This window comes from Cydia amplana, chromosome 10 (genome assembly GCF_948474715.1).
Source record: "Cydia amplana chromosome 10, ilCydAmpl1.1, whole genome shotgun sequence".
Classification (NCBI taxonomy): domain Eukaryota; kingdom Metazoa; phylum Arthropoda; class Insecta; order Lepidoptera; family Tortricidae; genus Cydia; species Cydia amplana.
In genome coordinates this window covers 16861019-16887903 of record NC_086078.1, presented here as the reverse complement: position 1 = coordinate 16887903, position 26885 = coordinate 16861019, and the positions used below count along the sequence as shown (strand labels likewise).

Genomic DNA, 26885 nt, shown 5'->3' with positions numbered 1-26885 from the left:
GAAAGCTACAAACTATACTTAACTTTTCAGGGCCATGGATGGAGCAAGGTCCGGGCGGACCGGGAGGCCCCCCGGGTCAGGGACCGTTCGGTGCGCGGTACAACGGGCTGGGCCCGCCGCCCGGCTTCCCCGGCCCCGGGCCGCGCTTCGAGCGCCCGCCCTTCAACCGCATGCCTTTCGACGGCCCCGCCCGGCCCCCGTTCGACGGCCCGAGGCCCCCATTCGACGGCCCGAGGCCTCCATTCGACGGTCCGCGCCCGCCGTTTGACGGCCCGAGGTACGACGGCCCTCGTCCTCCGTTTGACGGTAACAGGCCTCCTTTCGACGGCCCGCGGCCCCCGTTCGACGGTCCGCGCCCGTTCGACGGCCCGCGACCGTTCGACGGACCGTTCGACGGCGAAGGTCCCTTCGACGGCCCGCCAGAATTCTTCAACAGACGCTTCGAGGACCGAGAGTTCAACGACCGGGGCTGGAACGGGGATCGCGACTGGAACGATCGCAGAAACGACTGGGACGACCGCCGGCGCGACAGGTTCCGGGACAAGGACCCCGAGGACAGGTTCGACAGGAACAGGAACGACAGGAGGAGAAACGTTGACGATAGGAACGATCGCGACCGCGACCGCAGTGACCGTGACCGCAGTGACCGGGACAAGAGTGACCGGGACAAGAGTGACCGGGACAAGAGTGACCGGGACCGGCCTAAGAGGGAAGAGCGCTCGCGCGCCGATCGGCAGAAAGACAGGAAGTCTAGATGGGGCGCCGCGGAGGAATCGAAGGAAGGGACTTCTACAGAGGCCGCGGAGGCTCCTAATGACACAGAAGCCCCTAAAGAGGTCAGCACGGAGCAACCTGAACAAATGGACGTTCGTTCTAGTCAGGAACAAAATGTGGAAACTAAAGAACCAGCAAGGAATCAAATACCGGAAGCTAGAGAACCAGCGAGTGTATCTGCGGCAATGGAAACCGAGAGTACAATAGATAGAGATCAGGAGATAGAACAACCAGTAGAAATAGAGACAAAGCAATATGAAGAAGTGCCTGAGTCTCAGAGCTTTGATGATATTCATCAAGCGGAAGAACCTGCAAACTTAGAGACTCGAGAAAGTTACGAGGAAATGGTAGAGGCTCCAATAGACGACCCGAGAGAAGAAACTAGAACATTTGAAACGGCACCAGCGAGCGAAGCTACAGAAACGCCAGATTTATATGACGCAAATGACGCAGTAGACACTAGCTTCTCTATAGCACCGGAACAAAAAGAAACAGAGAATAGAATAGAATCTACAGAGACAGAGAATAGAATAGAGTCTACAGAGACAGAGAATAGAATAGAGTCTACAGAAGAGACCAAAAGTGAGGACATTTTCGAGCCAGCCAAAGGGGAGCCTTGACAGCGCCGAAGATGGAAATCGGGCTATTTCCAGTGGAATTGATTCGGGGACGTGGCGGACTTTCCGACTATGGTGTATTCCGTCTTATTTGGTAAGAATTTCTAAACTTACTGTGACTGTAGATATTGAAATTTGATTTCGGAATGATATTTCTATGACGGATAATTTAGTTTAAATTTTAATTATTCGATTCGTTTTTGTTATAAAATAACGGTAAATATTTAGCCATATTCACTAATGTAGAAATATCTGAATAGATTTCTTGAAAATGTTCGAGTTTCGATTTTTTATCAAATGAGACGTAAATTTAAAGCCAATTTAATTTTTGGATTTGATTAAATGTTGGTAAATAGACTGATTAATGAAACACCTCTCTCGTGAACGATAAATGCGAGAAAAGTACAAATTATTTATTTTATAATCGAAACTGTTGCGTTAGAAGCAGATTCGACGCGTTTTGTAGTCTTCTTGAAGAAAATTGACAGCTAAATAACATATCGGTTGCGCTCTTAAGCAAAAGGTACTGTTTTATCGCTTAGACATGTCTTTTATTGAATTTGAAAACTGATAAAATGGTACATTTTGCCTGAATACACGTTTATGTATACCATAGTCGGAAAGCGCTTAAGCTTTGGTTTCCTCCGAATGCGGTGCCGTCATATAGCGGCCGTCTCCATACAAATACTACGACATCCATATTTAGCCGTATTATTTAGTATGGAGACGGCCGCTATATGACGGCACCGCTATCCTAGGAAAACCGATCTTTAGTGTAATCAAATGCATATTATAGACGCGAATCGCAAGAGGCAAGATAAAGCATCAGCTTCAAGTAGTTTCCATGCTTTCAGGGTTCGAAAGGATAATTATCATGCAAAGTTATCTTGATAATTATCGCGGTTTTTATGCCTGATAATTATCGATTTGATAATAACCTAAAATTTATAAAAAAAAATAGCAAAATACACTCCAATCATTATTTTTTACTATCAATGAATTCAAAGAAAATAAATATAGTCGCAAGGACAGATGCTTTCAGGGTTCGAAAGGATAATTATCAATGATAGTTATCTTGATAATTACCGTTATTTTGATGCCTGGTAATTATCGATTTGATAATAACCTAAAATTTATAAATAAAATTGCAAAAAACGCTCCAATCATTATTTTTTACTATCAATGAATTCAAAGAAAATAAATATAGCATCATCCATACGGATAATTATCGCGATAATTATCAAAGACTAATTATCTGGATAATTTCCAACGATGCTTTACCTTGGCTTTGTGCGAAGACGGGCCGATAGAAACCATATGACGCCAAAGATTTTAATTTTATATTTACACCTTGTTGAAATATACGTGCCTTATTGGTGACTTGGTGTTTGCTTTCCACGGCGGCGGAGCGGCGCGCTTCCCGGCCGTTCAAGTAGAGCGCCCGGGACAGGTAATACGCACCGAGCACCTATGTGAACACACCTTTACATGTACACCGTATGAGTATTGCGAGTTGCAACATGACTTTGTATATAATGGTTATACTCATTAAAAAAAAATAGGGTCGCGCAGACAAGAAATTTACTTCATGGCGAGCCGATTTGGAACGCACACATATTCAGTTTCGGGGTTGGTCCTTATGTTTTCTAACACGTTCAAGTTCAAATTCTGCTACGGTTTTAAGATTATATTGATTATTATTCTTTATTATGTTCCGAACGTCATTTTTGACACGATTGCCTAAACAAAAGGAATACATGTAATGTTTAACTTACTGACTGCCAAAATGTTTATGTTGCAATGATGTTTAAAACAAATTTTAAAGTCTTATATTACAGGAATGGTATGTGCAATAAAGTATAGGTATATAATTTTTTTTGATAAAATACTTGTCATGTTGCAATATTTCTTGTATTACGAAACTCGCGAAACTTTTGAAATTTAATCAATAACACATTCGTACTCGGTGAGCGTTATTTTTATCACTATGTATTTATGCCGAAATGGAATATAACTGACACTTTTTCTTACCAAAATTAAAAATCTAATCTAAAAATTAACGTTCATAATTTAAAATTCCATTAAGGTATAACAAGTTTGATATCGCTAGCAATGTGTGCAAAATGCCTCTGAAACGTCACGTCACCCGAATCAGCCACGGAAAAATCAAGAATGAAGATTTACGACACGACACGGATGTCGTGCGACAGTCGTCAGTGTGTCGTCGGTCGGTCGCTCGACTCGTCGGTCGCCATTGCGTCGTTTGAACATAACCGTTTTATATTAATGATTTGTAATCTAGGATGATACTTAACGTTTTTTCAGATGCAGAAATTAGCTTTTTTAAACGGTCAATATGTATCGTTATTGTATTGTCATTGTTATACAATTGTGAAACTATTGTATTCTAAAAAATGACTTTGGCGTTGCATAACAAGCGACCGTCGTATTTTTGTTTTGTTGTTCATTTCATCTTTTATATTTGTGGTGGATTGTAAATTTAATGAAATTATATGAATCGATTAGGACGCGAATAGATATTAAATTCGTTGAAACACTTGTAGTAATCAATCAGTACCGTGCGTATGATACTGGTATACTTAATTTGAACATTTCAAGTTTTAGAAGACCGAAGTCTTCTCAATATATTGGTGAAGGAATAGTAGACTATATGGAATCAAAAATGCATTTTTATAACAAATTTTATTACGATTCAAATACATATATGCGATAGTTATATCTATACTAACACAGATTTGTAAATTTATAGGAAATTAACGATATCCATCACTATTTTAGCGTAGGGGTAGATTAAAATTTGACATTCAAAAATGTTAGGCACCTTGTGCTGTATGTTTAATTCTTATTGTCTATATGTATGATATTTATTTTATATTTTGAGGGGCGTTGTCTTAGGTACATTTGTTATTTTCGTTTCTTTCATGATTATTCAAAATACATTAGGTATGTTATAATTTTAAGCCCTCTTATGTAGATAAGCATTAAATTAAATGCATGCTTCAATGTTTGTCATCTTGTGCTTCAATAAAAACTTATAAAATGTCTTGGATAGTTTTTTTTTTCGAGGGCGGCGTAGGTTAAATTATTCTTTATTAGGGTTCCTTATGCAGGTGTCATAGCGAGTGAGGATCTTTTTGCACACATTGCTTGCCTGTGCGTTTTATTGTATGTATTTCAGCTTGGACGCGCACTGGCTAGCACGGTGTGAGACGTTCTACAGGAAAACACTGCGTTTTTAGTAGTGGGACCGATTTTGCAGGTACTACATCTTTAGACATCTGTACGGATATGATGGTCGTTCTTGTCTACGTGACAGCGTGATAAAACGGTGTCCGTCACTTTCTTTCCCATGGTGTTAAACAGTGACAGTTATTTTATCACGTGGATAAAGATGGATAAAGCTATCCATAATAGGCTGGCTGGACAGGAAGAAATGATGCGAGCTGTCCGCCTTTAGCCATTTCAAGAAAACCAGTTTGAACTCTATTGTAATATAGCTAGGTGCATTTCACATTGCACACTGACGTTGTTTTGAGTTGCAAATTTCATCGGCTATGAAAGCCTCATAATAGCTTGTCAGAACGAATTATTAACTACGAAATACCTAAACAGCAGAGTACCATACCCTTACAAGGGTTTTGGTACGTAACAGGTTATTTCCTGAACTCTGGCACTTGATTCTTACAAGAGCATTAGGGACCGTGTTGGAGGATCTGCCACCTAGTTAGCGGAATCAGAAACTTAACATTTTACGCCTATAGGCAGGTGCTGCCCCCTGCAGTACAGTTCACACGCTTACGCGGTGTAGACTAAAATAAAACTTATTTTTCCGTCAATAGAGGGCGGCTATCATCATACATACGGGTTTATGTTTCTACTACCAAAGATCTATAATATATATAACTCCGTATACCATAGAAGATGCCGTATACTCAATTCTCTTTGCTACAAAGTACTATTGAACTGAACAATAAGGATTGTCCTATACACTCATCATATCAGTTGATTTGTTTTACTTTTACGTCGCACACTTAAAGAAAAATCTTAAAAATGAAACAAGGTTTAACTTCTAAATATCGATATATTGAAAAAATATGTGTATAAAAACTATAACAACCATTAGGAGCTTGTACTTACTGATATATACTGTAAATACTTATTGTTTTAAAACACTTATATTCAAGACTGTTTTCATAAACCAATCATAGTTTTAAATCGCAACTAGCGATACTTAGAACAATATAGGTATATAACTATAAATATCTGAATTTAAACTTTAACATGATTACATTGATATAGTATAAAGAATACTATATACTACTACTACTACTATATTATTTTATATTAAGTCAGTGCATGATTATAATGAATATTATAAAATAATAAATTCGTAGATCCATTGACCGTATTTAATACCTATTTACATTAATTTACGTAGCTATCCAATTCAACAATACAAGTTCGAAGAGTTATTCATAGTATAAATAACTCTTATTTATACAGCTTTTGTAAGTTGCACCTGGTTGTACTTACACGAACTATTTACATTTCCAGTTTACGTAATATTGTTTGGAGTTATCAATTGATTACAATTATATATTACATCATAACACATTTTCTTTTAAATACGGCTATGTTAAAAAAACAGTAACAATAATTATTATTCTTCCTAACATCCTGTGCTTGCCTTCTACAGTTCATGGGCGTTCCCTTCTCTTAAAAATAAGTTACAATTTTTATGGAATTTATCCATTATTTAGTCCATATTGAAGTGAATATTTACTTGATTATAACAATGGCAGTAATAGCATGAATAATATTAACTATATAGTCGTCACAGTCTAGTTTCATCATTCAATTGGCATAATCTACATAACAATAAATGATAAATGGTAGGTATGTTTATTCAACTGTTAACTTGGGAGCGGGTAAGTATACAAGGTGTTACATCAGCCACTGAAAGTGGGTAGGGTACACGTTGTACATGTCATACTGAGCAACTATGGGACCAACCTCGAAATAGCGAAAAAAATATTACACCCCCATACAAGATATCAACATCAGCCAGCCAAAATGTATGGGAGAGTAATTTTTTTTTCGCGATAACGGGGGCCCCATAGTTAAAGCTGCTCAGTATGACCTGCACAACGTGTGCCCTACCCACTTTCAGTGGCTGATGTAACACCTTTGTATACCTACTGTAGGTACCTACCTACACTGTGGTTAGGGTTGCCAGATTGAAAGGCGCTATTATCGGGAAAAAATATCAATATTTCGGGATTTTGGGCCTTAAGTCGGGAAAAAAAACTAATCAAATTAAATTAATTGTATTAAAAACAACGATATTTTACATTATTGGCACTACGTCAGCTGCTCTGCCCAATCTCGCCACGCGCGCCGCGCGCGCGCTGTCGGGCTCGACGCGGGTCGCTGGCTCGCTCGACGACAGTTCGGAACTTGAAATTATTGTTTTATAACGTGAAGCTGTTTTTCGGGACTATTTTCACTTGGTCGGGAATCGGGAACACATGCTTAAAATCGGGAGAATCCCTCCGAATCCCGACCATCTGGCAACCCTAACTGTGGTAGTTGGTGTTGACAATGATATTGATGTTTTGTCCTTAGCTTTGTACCTATAGAAATGACTACGATAACATTATATTATAAATACCATAGGAAATAGTCGTGCTATTTAGAATTTATTTAACCCCTTATAGGGCACACTTAGGTATTATACGGCAAAAATTACAATACAATACAAATCCTCTTTATTGCACAACCTCAGCATAAATGTACATGGAAACACAAATAATACATGAAGACAGAGGTAAACAACAGGCGGTCTTATCGCTAAAGAGCGATCTCTTCCAGACAACCTACCACCACCACGCCACCACCAACCACGCTATAACATCATCTTTTTAATTTTTTTGGGTTATTCCCACTAGTTACCACCAAGTTGTTACCAGTGGTAACTACTGGAAATTTTTTTCCCACCTTTTACCACTGGTAACTACTGGGAAAAATTATTCCCAGTAGTTACCACTAAAAATTTTGAGTTAAATACTAATAAAAACAGTATAAAATAGTATAGTATAAATATAGAGTGATTTTGAATTACCGAATAAAATCACTTAAAAATAATCTAAATGGATTATTCAATTTATCCTTGCATATATTATAGTTTTTGTACTAGTACCGGTTAAACTATTTCAATATTTTTTCGTCACTTTTAAGGCAGTTTACTAAAACACTAATCGACTTAATAATGATTTATTCAATCACTCTATATTTATTTTTATTTTTTTTGTACTGTTTTTATTAGTATTTAACCCTAACAAAATTTTGGTGGTAACTACTGGGAATAAAAATTCCCACTAGTTACCACCAAACCGAGTTGGTGGTAACTACTGTGAATTATTTTTCCCAGTAGTTACCAGTGGTAAAAGGTGGGAAAAAAATTCCCAGTAGTTACCACTGGTAAGAACTGGTGGTAACTAGTGGGAATAACCCAAAAAAATTAAAAAGATGATGTTATAGCGTGGTTCGTGCTAGCTTTTCTTCTTGCAGAATTTTCAGGACAAATAGAGGCGATGATGCTTAGAATTCGTGTATTTTTTCCGTCAAAGGGTTAAATATTTAAGAAATAAAAATATGACTATGCACCATGCATATAAAACATAGATGATTTAACAATTTCTATGACTTATCATTTTAAACAATTCACCGTTTCATGTAGGTACGTTTGACGTTACATCTTATTATAACATAACTTTATTACAGTGAAATCTCGATAATCCGGCACTTCGATGTTGCCGTACACCCAGTAATCCGACACTACAATTGTGGTACAACACATGATCATTCTATGTCCCAATTTACTAAGTGAGCCTATATTATATCCGGCTCTTTTATGTCAATATTAGTGCCGGATTAGTGAGATTGTATGTAGTACAGTCAAGTGGAAAAAAGGTGCACCAATCATACTCAAATATATATCCCATATAGGGAATGCAAATCGGTTATTTTCGGTTATTTTTTGTATGGAAATAATCGGTTATTAACCGAAACCGCGGTTATTTCCATACAAAAAATAACCGATTTGCATTCCCTAATCCCATAGCTCTTATGTCAGCGACTTAAGAACTATGGGACATATTTTTGAGTAAGTTATATGCGCCCATATTTTTACACTTGACTGTACAGTCAGCAACAATAGCGGGCGAGGTGTTCAAAATGATCTTGACGCGTCTTTATTATTAAGAGAATAAGAGCGCGTCAAGGTAATTTTGAACACCTCGCCCACTTAGCAACTTCTGCTGCTGACTGTACCTGACTTAACAATAACTTGGTAGTTATAAATAAAACTAACCTATACCCTTCGCATATCACAACTCGATCACATGTAAACAACATTAATGGGGGCAAAGGTCTCCTTCGGCCAATCAACTGGCTTGGTCGTCTCCACCGGCGGTAAGGGGGTTAACTTCGGAGGGGGGTAGTCGCTCTTACCCCCTGTCTTACGGACGACTCTAAGATCGGATATGACCATTTCTTTGTCCACGGCTTTGCACATATCATATAGAGCCAAAGCGGCCCCTGAACAGCCTGATAGCGCTTCCATTTCAGCTCCAGTTTTCGCTGTGACTCGAACCTCACAAGTAATATGCACTGTATTAACGTCATCCTTTTCTGGCAGCTCTAAAGAGATAAGGACGCAGTCTATTGGAAGTGGATGGCATAAAGGGATTAGCTCTGATGTCCGCTTGGCAGCTAATACACCAGCGACTCTGGCCACGCCTAGAGCGTCACCTTTAGGTAATGCGCCATCTTTTAAAAGTTTTATTAATTCAGCGCTTACGTTAAGCCGGCATTCGGCGATCGCTGTTCTGTCGGTGACTCTCTTTCTGCTTACGTCTACCATTCGCGCTCGCCCCGATGAGTCTAAATGCGAGAAAGGGCTGGTACTGTAAAAACGCACACTTGGTTTAAAATTTCTTTTCCAAAGGCCTGGCGAGTCTAAATACGAGAATTTGGAGCTGATTTGGACGCTCTGATTAGGTTTGATTTGAAATGGAAGACTTACTGAACGAGGCGTATGAACTTTCACATTTAAGTATTTTGGCAAGCTTTGGATCTCCTGTAGACTTTTGATGTCCATGGACCGATTCCTGATTCTTTGGACGCTCTGACCAGGAAGACTTTCGATTTTAAATGGAAGAATTAGAGACCGAAGCGTGTGAACTTTCACATCTAATCTTGACATGTTTTGGATCCCCTGTAGTTTGGACTCCGTAGGCTCCGTCGGCCGCTTAGCTGTGAAGGTGAAGGAATTACCCCCCGATCAGAACCATGGGCCGGTTTTCCATTTGCGCCAGATTCTGCATGCCTAAAAACGTCAACAGAATAGCATCGCGCCCATGAAAGTATATTAATTAGGGTGATGATGTGAATGCTTCTGTTGATGTGTTTTTTAGGCCAACGGCTATTCTCAGATAACATGCCTGTTTTAATTTTAATTTTTAACAAGCAGAAACGTTTGAGAACGATGCTATTAAGCGTACAATACATTTAAAAGTGGAAAAATTACTGTCTTGGGTGAGACTTGAACTCACGGCATCTGGATCGATACTCCAGCGCCATGCCATCTGAGCCACCAAGACCTCATCCATAGCCAGCAAATCTTTCCACCATAAACATGGGTCAAGGGAACCCTAGCGACATCTACCGTAAGACCAGACCAGACTGGTCCAGAGGCCGTGAGTTCAAGTCTCACCCAAGACAGTAATTTTTACACTAACTTTTAAATTTATTCTAAGCTCAGATAACATGTCTGTTCTAATTGCTGTGACTCCATATAAAATTAAGTGAAAAATACTACATAATTATGAGGCATATTTTCTGAGAATATATGTAAAGTAAGGTGGGGAAAGATAAACAGTTATTTTTGCTTAGGGCATAAACCAGAAACCGTATGAAGAAAATCCTTATACGTAAGTAAGTTTCATTTATGAATAAGTTTTCTTTTAATTATTAATATCTTTAACTGTTTTTGTTTCTCTTCAGTTGTTACCCAGTTGTTACCCAGTGGTAACCACTGAGAATTTTTTTCCCATCTTTTACCACAGGGAAACATAATTCCCAGTAGTTACCACCAAAATTTTGTTAGAGTTAAATATTAATAAAAACAGTATAAAAATAGTATAGTATAAATATAGAGTGATTTTGAATTACCTAATAAAATCACTTGAAAAATAATCTAAATGGATTATTAAATTTATCCTTACATATATTTTAGTTTTTGTACTAGTACCGGTTAAACTGTTTCAATAGTTTTGGTCACTTTTAAGGCCAGTTTACTAAAACTCTAACCGACTTATAATTATATAGGTATTAAATCACTCTAAATTTATACTATACTATTTTTATACTGTTTTTATATTTAATAAAAATTCCCAGTAAGTTACCACTAAGCAGAGTTGGTGGTAACTACTGGGAATAATTCTTCCCAGTAGTTACCAGTGGTAAAAGTTGGGAAAAAAATTCCCAGTAGTTACCACTGGTAACAACTTGGTGGTAACTAGTGGGAATGACCCAATGCATATTGTCCCCGGCTTCCGGGTTAGTAAATTGATGATTGAAGAAAATTGAACCTTATGGCAATATACCATGACTATGAACTTTTTTTTTTTTTTTTTTTTTTTTTTTTTTTTTTTTTTTTTTTTTTTTTTTTACCACTTAACTTACCAGCGTGTTGTGGTTTCTTATTCTTCAGGGCGACACGTATAAGCGTGGATAGTTGTTCGTCGTCAGCGCCGCTGCGAATCGCGTCGCGGAGAGACACCTCCGCGTTGCCGAACAGGCATACCTGTCAAATATACGGACATTTTAACATCCAATACCTACCATTAAAAAGATTTGGCAGCCAGAAGACATTCGTTCATATAGGGTCATTGCATTCATCAAATAATATTTCATTTCATTTTTAATTTGCTACTTGCGAAATATCATATTTATGTATACCTAGATAGATATGTAGGTATTATATTATTTATATTGTTAAGAGTGCCGGCCCGAGCCCTTGATCAGGGTAGAGCGAAATCGGGTTTTGGCGCCCTTCGTTGAAGGTTTTTAAGCGCATTCACCCCCCCCTCCCCCCCCGCGCCACACTCGCGTCTTTTAAAACTTAAGACATTAAGGATTGCAATAAGTCCAAATTTGAGGAGCAATGTAGGTGTATATTCAAATTTCTTCAAGTGGACGTACCATCGGCGTCAAGCGTTATGAAGAGACTAAAATACATTTCGTTCTCAAAAATCGGTTTTATTAGCAGCGAGGATTCAGTACGGAGTCCTATTATCCGACTCAAATAATGCAGATAAACAATCTAAGCCTTCATTGAACCGAATTTTTAGACAGCGATATCCGCATCGCGCAATCAACAGTTTTAATTTCTTGTTCAGAAACCGATATGGAATATGACCGGTTCATAACAATTTCAGAGCAAAAAATGAAATCAGGATCTGGCTCAGTGTCGACGCAACTCGATCTCAATACTTTTAGAGCGTCTGTATCACGTGACTTATGAGTAGTGAATAAAAATAGGCGAGTTAAACTATTAAATTACCTTGAGATTTCCATCAGCGGTGATCCTCAGCCTGTTGCAAGTTGAACAGAAATGCTGCGTCATAGAGGAAATGAAGCCCACGCGACCGGCATACCCGGGCACCTGCCATACCTGTGAAACAGTCTAGAGTCAAGTATCCGGCTCGAAGGACCAACCAGGTTTAAAAACTTTGAGACGTTAAAGGCCAGAGCACATCAGCTGCGCGTGAGGTGCGCTAAAACGTGCGGCGTGCACGCATAGGTATCTACTTCACGCAAGCGGTGTGCTTTCTCGTATACCACATGCACGTGTATGTCTACCTACGTAAACGAATCCGGTGTGGGCCGGCAATGGCGCGAGAACTCACATGCCAGATTAGCTATATTACGACCAGGGGTCGGACAAAAAGTGCGGATGACGTCAAACCACTTATAGGATGATTTCAAATAGTATTTTTGATTTTCATAAACAATTATCACTTATCATTTATCAACCTCTTTATTAAACGATATCGCCACTTGAAATGAGTAAGTACGTTTTTGACTGACACATTGTCAATCAGATGAACAATAAATTGACTTCGTTATTGTTTAGCTATTGTATCTTCACTATTATATTTAGCTAAAATTTAGCTATAAAAGTATAATAACATCAAATGATCTTTTTTTATTTTTACTAATCTTACCTACTGTTCCCACTTTTGACTATTAAACCTATTTATCTGAGGATCCCACAGACTTGTTCTAAGTGTTCTAACTAATTTCAAATAATTATACCTTATGGTAACAAGTTTCGTGAAATTTATTTTATTCACTACATCACCCTACCACCTGTATTATTAATTCCATGGATTTATTTACGATTATTTTGTTACTTCATTAATACTACTTTGTTACTACATGTCACACGGAAGTTTAAATACAAACTCAAACATCATCCTGTGTGCAAGATTACGTAATTTTTACGTCATCCGCACTTTTTGTCCGACCCCTGAATTTACGACAATGTAGCTAATCTGGCATGTAAGTTCTGTGAATTCAATTGGTCGATCAATTACCGCAACAAAGCTTGCAAGAGCCAGGCTTATGGAACTCGTCTGTGCGAAGCGAGTGACAAACTAAGTGTAAGGCCTGAGTGGACGCTCGAGTTGTGCGTGCAGCGGGGCGAGGCGTGCGGCGTGCATGTTAGACAAATGCAAGCGTATAGGAGCGGCCTTAGTGCACGCTGCGCACATCACGCGTGAGCCCACAGCCACGCTGCACGCCCCGCTGAACGCTCCGTTTCGAGCGTCAACTCAGGCCTTACACTTACGAACTAAAACAGGTTAGGACGCTATTTAGAAAAGTAAAAGTAAATCAATCGCGAGTTATAACTATTTCAAAAACTAACGAAAAGCGCGTATTCTCTCCTTCCATGAGATAGATATCTCTTCGTAAAGAACTATTATTGTGACAATGACAATACAATACCCTTGCAGTGTCGTTAGGTCGCGGCGTGCACCCCTGCAGCTGTGGATGTCTTTCCACAATAGTCCTTAATGCTATCCGATACGGTACTAATTTCGAATCGTCCCAACTATTGCCAGAGAATGGCATGAATTCTATGAACCTGTAAGAAAAATACGTTTTAGACAAAACATGTCTTTTATCGCTGACTGTACTTTTGTTTCCACGGGCTCAATACTCATCGAGACAATTCTAAAAACCCTAAACACGATTAGTTTGCTTTGTTTTATCACAGAGTTCCTATGGCCACCTCCTGTCTCCATCATCAGATTAGCTCCATGACATCATAATATTGCCTTGCCATCTAATTTATATACGTATGAAAAATTTCAGCTCAATAGGAAATCGGGAAGTGGGTCAAATATAACTTGCAAGATTTGATTACAGTGGCTTACCGCGAAAACCGATATTGGCGAATTGCGGGGGTCGTTCTCTTTTACTCCAATGAAGGCATAATTAATTAGAGAGACAGAGAAAGATGCCGGCAATTTGCGAACTTCGATTTTCGCTGTTATAGCCCAGACTAGAGACAGTGGGACAGGTGAAACTAAATAAAAGCTTGTAACAGAGTTAATTATTTTGTAGAGGCAGGTGAATAAATTTTAGACAAAAAGGTACCAACCTAACATCAACTGGGCGATCTTTTGTGTATTCCACAAAATCCATAATTTCATCATCATTGAATCCTGCAAGATGAAGTACATGATTAGGTGACCTAGGGATGTGTAAAGCTTTGGATTCCTCCGAAAACGGTGCCGTCATATTACGGCCGCTATATAGTGTTGACTGACGTCACTAGAACGTTGTCTATGTAAACAAGATGGCGCGGTTTCCTAGACGGCGTTACGTTACGTTGATTGTCAACGTAACGTAAAATGACGGCCGTCATGACGGTGTCGATAGTTTCGTGAACGTTTTATTAGATAGCGGTGACGCCATTTTGAATAAATGACACGAGATTTGAATAAATGATTCCGTACTACGATTATTTTCCTCTTCTGATGATATTTCATCCTCCAAGTAAATTATAGATGATCAAGCAAATCTTGTCAGTAGGAAAAGGCGCGAAATTCAAATTTTCTATGGGACGTTATCCCATCGCGCCTACATTTTTCAAATTTCCCGCTTTGACCTTGGTGGATGACGGTGTGTTATGACGCCGTGGTACTTTCCACATGTCGCCACCGTAAAGACGGCCGTCTTTTGCGGCCGCTATATGACGGCCGTCATATGACGGCACCGTTTTCGGAGGAATCCAAAGCTTAAGCATCAACGAACCGTCCCGTGAATCTCATGAGTATACAATATAGTTTCCACAATTGCACATAGATGGAGCTACATCTACAAGTTTATAACTCTGAGAAATAGATGTCGCTACGAGTTTTTAAGTCTACTATCGCTTTTAATAACGCCATTTTCTCATATCGCTCATTCTGTAGCGAGTCTAAGGATATTTTGAGGGCTGCGAGTCCAACCCGTGCATATATAGTTTCTACCATTGCAGATAGATGGCGCTACAATTAAACGGTGCTAACTCCAAACTAAAAATGTCGCTACGAATTGTACCTAAATCTGCTTGGACAAAAGGAATACTCACCTTTCATAAGCACAACGTTGATTTTCACAGGGAACCTCAACTGTAGTGCCAAGTCTATACCAGCCAGTACTTTCTTAAGTCCCGGTCTCCGTGACATTTTCTCATATCGCTCATTCTGTAGCGAATCTAAAGATTTATTGAGTGCTGCGAGTCCGGCCCAAACCTATGTAGTTTCTACTATTGCAGATAGATGTCGCTACGGGTTTTTAAATCTATGTAGATGTAGATAGCACTCTTGCAGATAGATGGCGCTATAACTAAACGTCCTCCGACATTCAGCTGGAACTACGAGTTTGTATGACAAAAGGAATACTCACCTTTCATAAGCACCACGTTAATTTTCACAGGAAATCCCAACTGCAAGGCCAAGTCTATACCAGCCAGTACTTTCTTCAAGCCCGGTCTTCTTGACATTTTCTCATATCGCTCACTCTGTAGCGAGTCTAAAGATATATTTAGTGCTGCGAGCCCCGCCCGAGCGTAGGTGGGCAGACGACGGGTTAACACCAGGCCGTTGGTCGTCATTGACACGCTTGTGATGCCTTCGATGTTGTTGAGTTCCTCTGGACATTTGGAAAATGTTAATAATTTCAAAAAACCTTTTAAAAAAAGGTGTACAAAAGTCTTGCAGAATGATCTTAGCGAACTCGGCGCCGTCGACTGGACAGAAAAGAAACGGATTTGGACAGAGTAGCATGGCGGTCTTTGGTGTCGTAGGCCAAGATCCACTTCGGGTCGTTGCGCCACAGTGATTAGTAATTAGTGATCGTTATCAACGTGCAGTTTTCGTAGCAAAGGGTATGGTTGGCAGAAAAAACAAATACATATGAATATTCACTTTTGTTCTTAACTATAAAATAAATACTTATCTTAGGATTACACCTCTAGATATAACTCTTTACAGTACAAAACCTTTTCCGCCCTAATATATTTTTAAAACAATGTACGTCAAATGACATTAAATGTCATAAAAATACAACTATGGTTGCGTGCAATATTTTAGAGAAAGGTCATTTAGCTATTTAAAATGGATTCTTTCCAATCAACATGAACAACTGACAGCTAAATATGTTAAGCAAATTTTAGTCGTTTATTCAGTATAATTTGGATAAGTGATTATAAATATAATTTGTGAAATATATAATGTTTAAAATACTTGGTTATTTGTTTTTTTGTCAACCATACTTTGCTACCAATATAGCACGTTGATAACGATCACTAGTAGTAATAATTTGCAAGTATGACCTTTTGTCTCTAAGACAGTGGTTCCCAAAGTTGACTGGACTCCGACTCACCTAAAAAACTGCCTAATTTGGGAGCCACCTCTTGGCCGTCTTAAAGAGGGGCATACAATATTATTGGTAATACGCTCAGATGCCCTAGTAATTTGGCCCACTCAATATTCGCTCGTGACCAACCAATGGGAAATACTGTACTGCTCTATGATAAGTACTTATTTCTTCTCCTCGTTAGGATTATCCTAAATTCCCCGTTGAAAATTAAAACCGAGTTTTTTCGGAAGGCCTTTACAGCCAGAAGTAAAACTATGCTTTATTGGAATTAGTAGTCCCCCGTGAATCGAAATTAATGCCTAAACTGTCTAAATGATATACAAGAGACCCGCCCCGGCTTCGCACGGGTTAACAAATTATACATAAACCTTCCCCTTGAATCACTCTATCTATTAAAAAAACCGCATCAAAATTTGCGTAGTTTTAAAGATCTAAGCATACATACAGACAGACAGCGGGAAGCGACTTTGTTTTATACTATGTAGTGATAATAAGTTCTAAGAGACTCATTGCCCCGAGGCCGGGTTTTGAGTTCATGGTATAATATGTCATTATCGGTTTGAAAGTCGCATTGACATAACGTAACCGGGATAAATGCTAAGAGAGAGAGAGAGAGAGAGAGAGAGAGAGAGAAAGAGAGAGAATGAGAGAGAGAAAGAGAGACCAATATGACAAGATGTACGAGTAGATCAGACACATACCTATGATAAGATGTAGATCTGCCCGCAGCGTAGGTTCACCACCCGTTAGTCGCAACTTTCGGACACCCATCGCGGCTAAAACACGGACTGTCCGCGTCAGCTCATCGCGTGTGAGCAACTTCTCGCGCGCTGAGAGTGGCGCGCCTTCGGCCGGCATGCAGTATTGACCTGGCAAACAATTGGAACATCACTATAAAAATTAAGTCAAAAAAGGTAAAATAATGATAAAGTAACCTTGTCCTGCCAAATGTGCTTAGTTATATTTTTTTACAGTTCCTGCCCAGGACTGCCAAAAACGGAACAAAAGTGTCCTTAATTGAGAACATTGGGCAGAAACCGGCAGCTCTTGTTGTGATATCTCAGCGAAGTTTGAATTTACACCTATATTAAAAGTTAAGTAACCAGCACTACTCGGTATTGTATAAGTTGAAGAATAGAGTTCAGTCCTATCGAAGTATCTTATCGACCGATTTTTGACCGATTTTCGACCAAAAGGGTAGTTATTGTCGGATGTCAATAAGGCGCTATTTCCATACAGGCTTAATTTGAAATCAACCTTATCGACAACCGACAATGTGCCCAAGGGTACCTTTTGGTTAACGTCACATATGGATAAATAAAAATTTCCGAAGTAAATATTGCTCGAAGGTCATAACTTATTTATTATACCTACGTTATTTATGCTTACTTCAAAGTTTATTTATAGTTTTGGATACCCGTAGGTATAGAGATAATTTTATGTTAAGATGTGTTTGAAATATGTTATCAAAATGTATTTAGATAACGACCTACACTAGTTGTATTGTAGTATTACTGAATCGCGATTAGAAAGGGATTGAGATAGCTGTCAATCCATATTGATTTTGACGTAAGTGTATGGAAATCTGTTATTTCTAATCCCTTTCTGATCGCGATTCAGTAATAACATTGAAACAGTATGTCATTATACTCATTATTATGTAAATAAGCAATTGAATTACACTGATTATAATAGTTAGGTATTATTAGGTACAATACAAGCCTTAGAAATCTTCTGTGTCTTCAAATCATATCTACCGCGGGTCATTCATAATGCTACGAGTACAATAGATGATAGGTACAATACTTATCTCATGGATAAAATATTGCGTCACTATTTTTCCTGTACTAAGGCGGTCTTCACATAGAATATGCACACTGCTCTGATGTGCGAGCGAGACATCACTAAATACGACACAAGCATAGCGTCTCGCTCACACACTAAAATGGCGTGCTTATCCGCATCAGTTTGATAACCGCGAGACTAAGGAATTTAATTCGATTGCTAGTTTCCTACCTTTATGGCTCCTCTACACGATGGGCCAGCGCCGGCCACTCCAAGGGATGCATTTATGCGTTAGAGGGAGCAAGTGATATTGCTATCTCATTCTACCGCATGGCTGCGTCCCTTGGAGTGGCCGGCGCTGGCCCATCGTGTAGAGGAGCCATTAAGTTGACTGAGAAGGCCATAGCGTAGCACCAACTAATTACGAAAATTATACAACATATAAACACTTTAACTATTGTTATTAGACTCTATTTCAATGCAATAAAGTTCAAATTGTCTTTTACATGTCTTCGTAACTTTAATTGATATCATTAGACCCTATTTCAACGCAATAAAGTTCAAATCGTCGTTTACATGTCTTCGTAAGTAAATGATAGGAAGTTAAGAACAATCAGCAAGCGCAGTGGCGCGTATATCCGTAATTCCTTATGCTGTAGGTATGTATATAATATGCATGTGACGATCTTAAAGCGCCCTTGAGCATAATACACTTAAATTTAGAAAATGTACCTAAGTAGGTTTTTTTTTTTGAAAATTTTGTATTTCGATTTATACTTATGTGTTTTCTTTAATCTGTATGTTTAATTATGTATGATTCTATCAACTATACCTCTAGTTTATTAAGTCTATTGTCTCAGTATGTACTGAGTTGAGTCAATGAAGTATCAAATAATAAAATTTTCAAATGCCGATTAAATATTTGATTGATTTGGTTTTTCTGTAAAATAATGACAGCTAATATCCTAATCTATATGTAATACAAATCGATAACACGTAATTACCACTTTATCTTTACGAAGTGTTTTAAATATGGCTTTAAATAATATCTCCTACAATTAGTCACTTAAAAATAGACCTTAACACCATTAAATAAAGTATCATACTGAAATTGCATATTGATTGCAATTTTTCCAGAGCACATTATGACCTTGGTTGGTTGTTATATGATACAATGCATTCCTTAAGGCAATTGCAATAATAAGGATGGCCTTATTATAACTGTTATATAAGTGAATAGGCTATGCATGCAATTTGAGTCTTTATTATATGTGAAAACATCCCCTAGTTGCTCACAAGCCAAAACCTTGTGACCCTTGTGTTGACAGTTTAAATAGCAGTTTTGATTAAGTCAGGGGTTCCCAATCTTCAAAATTTTGGTCGCAGCGCACTAACCTAGCTAGGCTATTTGAAACAGATAGGTAACATGGTGAGGGGGGTTGCCTCACGGCGCCCCAGGACGCCGCAGCGCAGTTTGGGAGGCTCTTGAGTGGTTAAGTTAGTCCTTCTGTTCTGCAGGAAAACAAGATTTGAGGAGAATGGTGTGGGAACGCCGCCGGGCCAGTAACCTGCAGCTCCAACCTCAGGGAACTGGGCTGAATGAACGCGACACGCGATCGGCAGCCCGTCTGCTTTGAACAGAATTTTTAAGACTATAAGGTGGAAATAAGGCTTGAAATTGAGAATGTTTTAAAAGTAAAAAAAAAATAAAAAAAAAATTGATAGCATTGTATATTTTATTTATTTATTAGGTACCTATTTAAAGCTGAATTTTGGTGTCATAAAATAATTGGTTTACAATAAGTAGTTTTTAACGGGTTAAGCAGTAAGAATAACTTACATCTCAGGTTACAGCGCTCTGTGAGTGATATCCTGACATAATCATGACGCCTCCCATGTAAATCTTCCAGTGGTGCTCTGGCCCACTCCGGCACTGATGTGGCTGCATTGTGTGATTGTTCTGGTAATGGCACCTGTTGAAATTCAAACATTCTTGAGTAGGCCTTATGGACTTAAATTTTACAGTAAAACTAATTATAATAATAAAAATTAAGCCTAAATTGAGAATGTTTTAAAAGTAAAAAAAAAATAAAAATAAATTGATAGCATTGTATATTTTATTTATTTATTAGGTACCTATTTAAAGCTGAATTTTGGTGTCATAAAATAATTGGTTTACAATAAGTAGTTTTTTAATAAACATAAAAAAAAAGATCTACTAAAATATCAGTAAGCCTACTAGAACTAACCCCATTTATATCCACAACAAAATATGAATAATATTTCTTTTGCTTGTTAGCTTAAAACAAAATGGTGAGCCCGTCTACATACCATATGATAAGTAGGTGTACCTAAACCTACATTCTACTTACACTTGCATCACTGCACAACCGGCGGCCAAGGTTTAACAGCCTGCTTAACCTGCCTTGCAGCATCACTCCCGCCAACGGAAAACGCAGCACACACTAAACTCAAGCAAGTTTAACACGCTTTCACAACACGCTGCACGGACGATAACGACCTGACCTCTTGCCCGCTCACGCGATAGTAACAACACAACTTAGCAAGAGCATCGGCTGCTCAAGTGTTGACACAAAAAAACTGCAGTAAACAAACAGGTTTAGAAGTTTTTTCACACGTAAAACTGCATACCTTTGACAGCTCGCCAATAAATTTATTTCGAAGTAATTACGCTGATGTAACTTGATCATAATCATTTATTCGCAATCATAATTTAAACATAATTTATGACGAATGTTTTGTCAGGATATCACACGATATAACATATATTTTCGGATAAATAAAACTTGTATGTGACCGCGAAAAACGCTATTGGCGGGGTACGTTCCGAAACGGTAAAGGTAAATAATTTGCGAATGCGAACTCTCAGTGTCAGTAATTGTCAGTGTGACAATCAGTAGTTCCAACAGTAGTCAAGAGATGGCGTGGTACCACTATTAAGGCATCGCCATCTATAATAAATATGTGAAAATTGTACGCATAGTTAAATTAGTTGACGTCCGCACGTTCTTTAGTTTCTTTCTAGATGGCGTTGTTACAGAAATGAAAATAAGCGACAACTATAAAATAAAAAATAAAAAAATATTAAATACACAAATAAATAAAATATTTGATAAACATTTTCTTTTCAAATTCAGTAGTAGGGCCGCAACATAGATAGAACCAAATTCGGCTCAGTAGTAGGTACCTTTACTCAAAAACATACCTACAACATTTTAAACTTTAGGTATTTAAAATAATAATCATAACAATCCTTTCCGTAATCAGGTAAAAAAAAGAGACAAAGAGTCCACAGTCTCACTCACCAACAGTGTTATGTCCTAAGTAGTTATGTCGCCAACAAGAAAGACTAAGAACTCAAACACTGAACTATTTTGGAACTTAAGTCGGTTAAGTACGAAATACGGAAATACAGACCAAGGAGAATTTAATGTAAATGCCATCGCTACCAACATTGAGACGTAGGCGGGCAATTTATTAGTTTATATAGGCCCCTCAGCCCCTCACTACATTACGCCGGACACGACGGATCGGATTCCAGGGCTCGTAGTAGGGTCTAGCTTTTGGGGTCTCGGACTTAGGGCGAGTCTACACTTGTGTTGTTAGAGTCTGTTCGGAAAGAGAAGAGTCGTGGAATGTATTGGGCCTTATACATTCCACGACTCTTCTCTCCGCACAGATTCTATTAGTGAATGTTTCCATGTAAAGTCACAGGAACCTATTAGCAGCGCGCCTTATTCAGTTACGTTCTCATTTTAAAACGACATGCTGAAATATACATGATAACTTACGTAACCACGCGTAACTTAGATCGTATGGCGGCTTTTAACTGGTTCTTGTAACTCTAAATAAAATTATTTTACGAATGGGGCAATAGGAATAGGACACGTACCCAATAAAAGAGCTAAGTTAGCTGGTAGGGAATCATGTGCCCAGCACCCCAGCAGGGATGATGATGATCAAAGGAAGTATTGTTGTAAAGAAAATGGCAAATTCTCGATCAGAAATGACACTTGACAGATCAAATCCATAATAGTTTCAGATCAGAAGTTGAAATTAATATTAGAATTTGTTCTATGTATGTACAGTCACCAGCAAAAATATATGACTGTGGGCAGCCGTGCAAAAATATCTGATGCTCCATTGGAGGCATAAGTATATGACGACACTACCTCGGTAAAAATATGTGATGCTTTGTGGCCGGCAAAAACATCGTTACTCTGTATCCGCATAAATATCGGATCGGATCGCTTAAAAATATTTGATTACCCATAAAAATCAAAATTATGTGATTACTCTCATCTGGCATAAATATCTCTCCAATGTGAATGCAAATACATCGGATGGCAGACGGACCGCCTATATATCTGACACGAAATTATGAAATATGTCATCAATCGGCAAAAACGAACCATACCCGGATAGCATAGAGCCTTACATTGTTTGAAGTGATTTGACAATTCACGAAAAGAGTGCAGACTTGTCATTGCATATGTCTGTCTCACATATTTCACTTGCAATTTTAAATTGTGACATAATTCAGGTAGACTTTTAATACACAATGTGTAATAAACCTCCTTCTTACATAAAAAAGAATGATGAAGAGGTCAACCTGTGAGACTGACAAGGACAAACAATAATAGCGCTTTCGCTGCTACTCCTACTGAAAGATACATAAGACTATCCCGTTTTGTCATTTCCCCCACCCCTCATGCCAGATCCAGTTATATACTAGATTCATGATTGCAATACGTTACAATTCAAAATTATATCCAGTTTATTCCGTCAAATCGATGATAGAATATAATGTGAGACAGACATATACAATGACAAGTCGGCACTCTTTTCGTGAATTGTCAAATCACTTTATACAATTTACGGCTCTATACCAAACATGTATGGTTCGTTTTTAAAGGTCGATAACATATTTGTGATTTTCCAACGTGTCAGATAAATAGGCGGTCTGTCGTCCATCCGATGTATTTGCTTTTACAGTGGAGAGATATTTATTCCAGATGAGAGTAGGTAATCACATAATTTTGAATTTTATGAGTAATCAAATATTATTAAGCGACCCGATCCGATATTTATGCGGATACGGACTAACGATATTTTTGCTGGTCACAAAGGATCACATATTTTTACCGAGGTAGTGTCGTCATATACTTATGCCGCCAATGGAGCATCAGATATTTTTGCACGGCTGCCCATAGTCATTTATTTATGCTGGTGACTGTACCTACCTACACTACATCATATACATCTTTAATTTTTTTGTAAGAATATTGGAGAACAGTAGATTATTTTTTCGCATAAGTACCTATTAGGTAAGTATGCTTATTCTCTGCTATCGCTGACTTTACTATCATTTAGTTAGGTAATAGGTACTTCTTTAGAATCTGAGAAATTGACTGTAGCCCGTATGAACACGCCCTTATGGCACCCGTGACGGATCGGCTTTTATCGTCCATACATTTTGTTTGCAGACGACTAAACGGTGGTCCGTAATGGTACAACCTACCCCTTTCAAAACGCAGTAACCGCCCTAACTTTACTACGGCACTTACGCCCTTTTGCACGGCGTGATATACGCAGCCATTTCCCGTTCAAAACGCAGTAACCGCCCTAACTTAACTACGGCGCTTACGCCCTTTTGCACGGTGTGATATACGCAGCCCTTTCGCTAGTTAACGCCTCGAAATGTCCGTGGTGATTCGTTACGCGCGGGGACGAACTTGGGAATAAGCGAATTCTAAATTAAAATTTGTATTGTTTTCATAAAGTGAAAAATACATATTAATGCACAGCAAGTAGGTATTATAGTCGCAGAAATATAAAAAATAACTACCTACTTAAATCGTTTTTCGTTGCGAGTTATGTAAAATAAAAAATATTTAAAATAACATAATAGTTTAGAAAGGTGGCTAATAAAAAACCTCCGTAATCTTTGGTAACTTACTATTTATTATTAGATATCGACATAATTCCCATTTTATTACTTACAAGTAACTAATTACGTGAAATCGTGAAGTAAAAGGTACGTAAGTAGTAAGTACGTGTGCAATATCTACCTAAATTCAAGACTTGAAGGAATTTAAAGATCTTAATTTTAGGTCTAGCTCTATAAGTACCTACGCAGATACCTACTTAAATTGTGTATTCCAGTCTCGTTATTTGTTTTTATAGCTCGTCTTTAGAGTGCCGGCGCCAATTTTAATATTTCAAAGAATGAATACATATTTTATCTTATACGATATTCAATGGAAGATATAAGCCCTTGTTAAGCCAAGATTGCGATATAGATCCGTCTGAAATGTCTTTCGAAGTATTTTATAGGTACCTCATAAGTTATTTAAAATCACGCTTGCTTTTACAGCACTTTTTTATTGTCTGCCTGGAATGAAAACAGCAGTAGGTAGTTGCCAAGCGGACCCCAAGCTCGGCAGGCTCCCGTGAGCTGTGGCAAAAATGCCGGGACAACGCGAGGAAGATGATGAGATCGAAAAGATTTTAAGATTTGACAGCTAATCAGCCATAGTCAGTTTTAAAACGGAATACAAGCGAAGGCCTTCCTTCACCCAGCAGTAGGACACTAAATAAAGCCAGGTACTTTAAAAAATCGATTAAACAACAATGGAAAGCACCACCCAAATCCGTCGCTGGTCAGTCTGGTTCGCTGTCTGCGCCCTTTGTAATCTTATTACATTAGTTAAAGGGTAAAAGCCGATATATAGCCGGCATCAATACTTACACGTGGGGATCTCCTTACACACAGAACTTGTAGGCTACGAAATTCGCGAATTAGATTAATTTTCCATTTCTCATGCTCTGAAAGAGGGTCATTGTTGTTTTAAAAGGTGTGCACTACAATAATTACGTTTCTGCACTAGAGCATTTTACGTTCCAAGTACCGACTGGGCCCGATTACGATTTTGAACTAGATATCTATTTGATATCTAAGTATTAGTATCACCAAGATATTTCAGTGTCAAACAAACAAGTGTCAAAAGTGACGTGTTTGTTTGAAGAAACGTCACTATTGACACTTGTTTGACACTGACATATCCAATCCATATCGTTTCAATATCTAAAGTATCATTCAATAGAACTTGCTAACTATGTAAACAAACCGCCATACTAAAATTGACACTGAATGTCAAATTACTAGTAACTTTTGTTTACATAGTTAGCAAGTTCTATTGAATGACACTTTAGTATTTGACGTAGGTATCTTAAAGTTCGAATATGGCTGAATCTGGTGCTTTGATAAGACATGCACCAACATATGCAAATTAAAACTTCAATTCGAGTTTTAATAATTATTCGATCTGTTTGATGCCACTATCTAACCAAAAGTCTGTAGGTATAGGTGGTATACAGAATTGGAAATGTAATGTTCTTCTCATATAATACCAACTTAATACCTACTCTCATACTATTGACACAGCAGACCTCTCATCACCCACAAATGTTTACAATAGAAAAATAATCAAAGTGAAAGATTGTTTTTGGACCTCCAACTAGTTTTTCCAGCCCTGATTTTTCCTTTAGATAACTGTAATATTTCAGGACCCGTGTAAATGAGTGACAGTGAGGATTGATTGCCTCCGTTTGTTATTTGAAAAAGCGAAGGGCCATTTTCGCCATTCCTCCAAAGATATATATCATTGGAAACGTCAACAGAGGAGAAAATTAAAGTCAATAAGCGACGGTTAGTAATAAGTTTGGGAATGACGGTCTTTATCTCACGAGGGCGGAAAGAATTGGCTAATTTGTCAACTGACGCTAAGTGCCATTTCATCGGCACCTTGCTAGTTTAGCTGAAGGTTGCTTTATTAAATCTGAAGAGTGTTTGTTGTGATAGGGATAGAATACTTTATTTATGTAAGTAATGGTTGAGCTAAGGTAATTTTTTGGAGCTTTCCACCAGCGGAGTTCACTCTGAATGTTACCGTACCACTCAACTATTCCAGTACCTACTACTTCAACAAGAACTACTAGTAACCAGTACTACAACTTGGTTCACAAGTTCAACACGAAATTAAGTAGAGTCTGTGCGGAGAGAAGAGAAGAGTCGTGGGGCCCAATACTTTCCACGACTCTGGGGTCATCCATTAATTACTTCACACGAATTTCTAGGTTTTTTGACCCCTCCCCCCACATTGTCACACTTGGTCACATTTGGCAAACCCGTCCCCCCTGGTGTGACGTCACATTTTTTCAACGAAATCGGCAAATCGAATTAAGTAGGTTGTACCTGTTATTAATATTTTATCAAAATATTTTTGAAAAAAGAAATATTAGTAACTTTATATCCCAAAACTGATTAGGAAAGAAAATTAAACGAATAAATTGTCTAAGGCTTTTGACATCATTAGCCATAATTTGCTCTTAAATAAATTAAATCTGTATGGCATAAATGGTTCTGCACACAAATTGTTTGCATCGTTCTTGTCTGACCGTCAGCAAGTGGTGAAAATGTCACTCAATGGCAGAAAATATGTTTCAGACACTGGTAATGTAAATTTGGGCATTCCTCAAGGGTCAGCAGCCGGTAATACACTGTTTTTATTATTTGTGAACGACTTACCCTCTGCAATCACAAATGGGCTATCTGTGTTATTTGCAGATGACACAACTGTTGTCGTGAGTGCAAAAACACACGCG

General features: G+C 38.3%; 3 protein-coding genes across 3 annotated transcripts in view; 1 reads left to right on the top strand and 2 right to left on the bottom strand.

The window, feature by feature from the left end:
- LOC134651707 (uncharacterized) overlaps positions 1–1617 on the top strand; it is a 46464-nt gene extending 44847 nt beyond the window's left edge. Inside the window, exon 30 of the mRNA XM_063506808.1 lies at positions 31–1617. Within this exon, the coding sequence (XP_063362878.1) occupies positions 31–1394 (1364 nt within the window). The 3' untranslated portion in view covers positions 1395–1617. The remainder of the gene's footprint in view (positions 1–30) is intronic.
- Positions 1618–8811: 7194 nt separating this feature from the next.
- Positions 8812–9336, bottom strand: LOC134651706 (cyclic pyranopterin monophosphate synthase-like). The gene has a single exon (XM_063506807.1). The coding sequence runs from the start codon at positions 9334–9336 to the stop codon at positions 8812–8814; it is 525 nt and encodes a 174-aa protein (XP_063362877.1).
- Positions 9337–9698: 362 nt separating this feature from the next.
- LOC134651705 (molybdenum cofactor biosynthesis protein 1-like) lies at positions 9699–20188 on the bottom strand. Its single transcript, XM_063506806.1, has 8 exons — positions 20038–20188; positions 17114–17281; positions 15438–15683; positions 14146–14209; positions 13488–13626; positions 12040–12150; positions 11160–11280; positions 9699–9801 (listed from the first exon to the last, which is right to left on the bottom strand). Exons 1-8 carry the CDS (start codon positions 20186–20188, stop codon positions 9746–9748), a joined length of 1056 nt encoding a protein of 351 aa, XP_063362876.1. The 3' UTR covers positions 9699–9745.
- Positions 20189–26885: the final 6697 nt, after the last annotated feature.

Coding starts and splice junctions, on each gene's coding strand:
- LOC134651705 (XM_063506806.1), bottom strand. CDS start 20,188: ATGTTTGAATTTCAACAGGTGCCATTACCAGAACAATCACACAATGCA. Junction 15,684..17,113: donor AGATCTACATCTTATCATAG/GTATGTGTCTGA, acceptor CCAAATGTCCAG/AGGAACTCAACAACATCGAA. Junction 11,281..12,039: donor CCGCTGATGGAAATCTCAAG/GTAATTTAATAG, acceptor TATATTTGACAG/GTATGCCTGTTCGGCAACGC.
- LOC134651706 (XM_063506807.1), bottom strand. CDS start 9,336: ATGGTAGACGTAAGCAGAAAGAGAGTCACCGACAGAACAGCGATCGCC.